This window comes from Limulus polyphemus, unplaced genomic scaffold, assembly GCF_000517525.1.
Source record: "Limulus polyphemus unplaced genomic scaffold, Limulus_polyphemus-2.1.2 Scaffold456, whole genome shotgun sequence".
Classification (NCBI taxonomy): domain Eukaryota; kingdom Metazoa; phylum Arthropoda; class Merostomata; order Xiphosura; family Limulidae; genus Limulus; species Limulus polyphemus.
Window position 1 is genome coordinate 297,135 of NW_013666066.1, and position 3,787 is coordinate 300,921.

The window sequence follows — 3,787 nt, forward strand, 5'->3', positions numbered from 1 at the left end:
AAGAAATGCTTTTTGTATGATCGTTGTAATATAAAAGGTTAGATAAGCTGATCTTCCAAATGACATTCCTGCTAGAAGCGTTTCATTAATACAATACTTTTTGCTTTTTTCCAAGAACTCAAACACGAAGGTAAAGTCTTTGTCAGCATCAATTTTGACCAATTCATATTTAGTTGTCCAAATTTTGTTTTGTTTCTTAAATGAACCAGCGGTGAAGTAAGTTGGTTTCTACGTTTTAACGATCTCGTTTTTCAAAGAACTTAAACTTGGTCTAGTTATTCAAGTTTAGAATATTTGCATACTGATGGAATTCACGGTAAAGTTAACAAAATGAATTATTACAAAAATTGGCATCTTTATCAAAGGTAAAACAAAATCTAAGATGTAATATTTTAGTAGAATAAAGAATAACTAGGTTGGTTGAACTATTATATGGACATTGGAATCTCACAAAATAATGAATTAATTCACAAGATTTGTTTTGTTAAAGGGGTTGCTTTTTATTAAAAACTGACGTACACCATTCACTCAACTTTAACTATTGCTACTGACTTCTCGCACAAAGATGGTTGTTTAAATGTCAGTGAACCTAAAAGTAAAGGTTCTACAGAGTTCCACCCTTTAACTTGGGAGTTAAAATTAAAAGATTGCTCCAGGTAAAGTCCAATAGTCTGTCTGAACCAGTTTTTTTTATACTTCTAGCGCACGAAGTAATGATCCTCAACTACTGTTCAGCCAAGCAAGGAAAGAACTAATATGTAATAGAAAATGAGATTCTTTATATCTCATTATTGGCCATTGAACGTTTGGAAGTTCACAGTCTCATGGATGGACAACATAGAAACTTGCGTCAGCTATTTACAAGTCCATCGAAAAATATAAACTACTGATCCAATGTTACGTATTTCAGGAATTAGTAATTATACACTACAAAGGTATTGAAAATATAAGTATTGAATTTATGTCAGTAAAAATAAATCACGATCTTAATTTCTGGCGATTTTAAAGTTATGGTCGTGATGAATGATTGAAATAGAAAAAAAAAATCAATTTTTTCTTCACTTATTTCCATCTTTTCTTCTCAGACGTATAGTTTAGGGTTTGTAGTCGCAAAGACTAAATTAACAAACCCACAATTAGTTATTCATTAATTATAATTATCACGTAATAACCAATAAACGTTCACTACATAATGTCAGATGTATATACTTTATTACATTAAACGATTGAAAGCTTCTGATGTAAATATCTAATACTCGTTATATTATTTGAAATAACAGAATCCAAGAAAAATATGCCTCAAATTTTAGAGTGGTACGTTTTACATTAAAGAAAAACAGTAAGCGTGTAAGTAAACTTTGAAAAACACATTTCATGTTTGTCATAAGTGCATTATATAGTTCATTTGAAAAAATAAAAACTCTTTTGATGTTTATAAAATGTATCTTTGTAGCGCTTACTGGAAGAATGGTAACATTTTTATGAATTTAAGTTTCAAACTAAAAATTTTCTGCTTTGATTAGGTTTAACGAGTACAAGTGAAACTTCACATTTATGAATTAATTTCTTAATTACTTTCATGCTGTATTAATTATAAATTCATTGTTGTTACGGAGAGGTAGATATACAACAGAAGCTTCACAAAAATAAGCCACGACTTCTTGTTTTATTATTATTTAACATCACATTTACGCCTAGAAAAATTCAATCCAAAAAAAAAAAGCTACACAATGGGTAATCTGTTCTGTGCTATCAAAACCTCATTTTTAACATTATAAGACTTACCACTGAGCTATTGGTGGTGAGGGGGGGGGGCACTTTTACTAGTGTATTAAACTGATATGTACGAGTCCCGTCCTACTGCAGATGACATGTAGTAATCGACCTATTTAACGTTAATTTTAGCTTTTATTTCAAAGGGAGTAAACTCAGTAACTAACTATTCCATTAATTGCTACCAAGTCTTTCGATGTTCACTGCGATAACTTTAAATATATATTCAAAATTAAAACAACAAAAAAATAAATAAACGCGAACCTGTAGACTGAAGGTCGATGAATCGTGGCTTCGGCAACAGAAATAAAAAAAATACTTGACCACGCCCTTTTAAACTTGGGTACCAAAACAATGACTGGACCTTATTTGACTGGAGATATTAAAAAAAAATATTACAAAGTACTAATTTCCCCGCTACTTCAGTCGTCACAGCTTTAATTTATAAACCGTGCTGTCTAGTTATAGAAATATGCAACAGAATAATTCAAAAGATGAACTCTTATAGATACAAACTGGTCACTCGGAGAGGAAAAAGAAAATACGGATTATCTTTCCAATCACGAAAAATAGGTTAAGGTGACATAGTTGTGCTTATGTTGGAAACCAGAATAAGCTTTTTATAGAGATTTTATTTCCATGGCCTTCAGTTGCAGATTTGTCTGCTTGATAAGAACGTTTCGTTTCATTAATAACGTTTCTTTTTCTTATCCTGGTAAATTTACCAAAGTTGAATTTTTTAATCGTAATTTTACGGTGTTTCGTTCCCGTTTTTAAATACGCCGAAAATGAGGTTCGCTTCGGTCAAATCATGTTTGAAAATTCAATATGCAATAGACGTGGCCCATTGGTTAGTGTGCCCGGACTGTAGATCATAGTTCACGTAGTGTTGCCGCAAAAATGACGGTAAATTCCTACTATTCAGTCAGAGAAGAGCACACCGAGAATTGGCGGTGGGTGCTGTAGATTAGATTCCTTACCTCTAGTTTATCAGTTAAAAATTACGGAGGCGGCTATGCACAGATAGCTATTTGTGTAGCTTTCCACAATATTTTAAAACAACGAAAATCTCGTAATGAATTAATGACGCGTAATAGGATTTTTCACTTTGTAATAACATGGTAGAAACTTGATAATCTCAGACCCTAAAAACCTTAGGTTGTGTTTGTGGTTAGTTGATTAACTATTAATTACTACTTACGTAAGAGTGTAGTGTTCCTGAACATGCAAGTAACAGCGTGGGCAACATTACGTACAGATTATCCACTTTTTTTTCTCTTCAAAAATGTGATTTTTTTATTTTTATTTGACGACGACTATCGTCAGGGTTAGAAATTCAACTATAAAATTTCTGATATGCTTACACGCAAGTTGAAGCATCACGTGTATCAAATTAAACGGTTATGGCTAAATGAAATAAAGACCGCATTTATTTTTAAAAATGCTTTATATGGAAGACTCACCATAGTTCAAAGGCTGTTTTTCACACCCCAGCATCACATGTAAAGATATCACGAAGATTAATTTGAAACAAGATATTCAACTCGTAAGCCTTGTTGTAAAAATACTAAATTATTGCGGAACTATTAGAACTATGAGCTGTAATCACTCGGCCGCACCCAGCCCGAATAACTCCTTAGAGGTGACTACATTTTTTTAGATCATCTAAGAGTTAATGTGAAAAGTTAAGAGCATATTTGAAATAAAATATTGTTTAATATGTAACATTTTAAAACGCATATTTATAGAAGTGCTGCCATATCAAATTTTTGTTATAGTATTTTTTTTAATTTAGTGGCTTGCATTTAAAATCAAACTCTTATGTTCAACATATTTTTCGGATTCGGGGCTCGATTCCGATGGTGGGCACAACATACAGCTCTATAATAACAAAGAAATAATCAGCAGTCAATGATCTAACGTAGACAAGTGATTAACGTACTAGACTGCGAATCCGAGTCACCTAGGTTCGCGTTACATTGCCGCAAAATCGCCCTCCGCACTTTGGGACAGT

At 32.4% G+C, this 3,787-nt stretch overlaps 1 protein-coding gene across 1 annotated transcript in view; it reads right to left on the reverse strand.

Moving 5' to 3' along the window:
• Positions 1-3,255, reverse strand: part of LOC111085544 (aquaporin-9-like) — a 26,571-nt gene extending 23,316 nt beyond the window's left edge. The window contains exon 1 of the mRNA XM_022384600.1: positions 3,237-3,255. Coding sequence (XP_022240308.1) covers positions 3,237-3,239 — 3 coding nt within the window. The 5' untranslated portion in view covers positions 3,240-3,255. The remainder of the gene's footprint in view (positions 1-3,236) is intronic.
• Between the last annotated feature and the right edge of the window lie 532 nt (positions 3,256-3,787).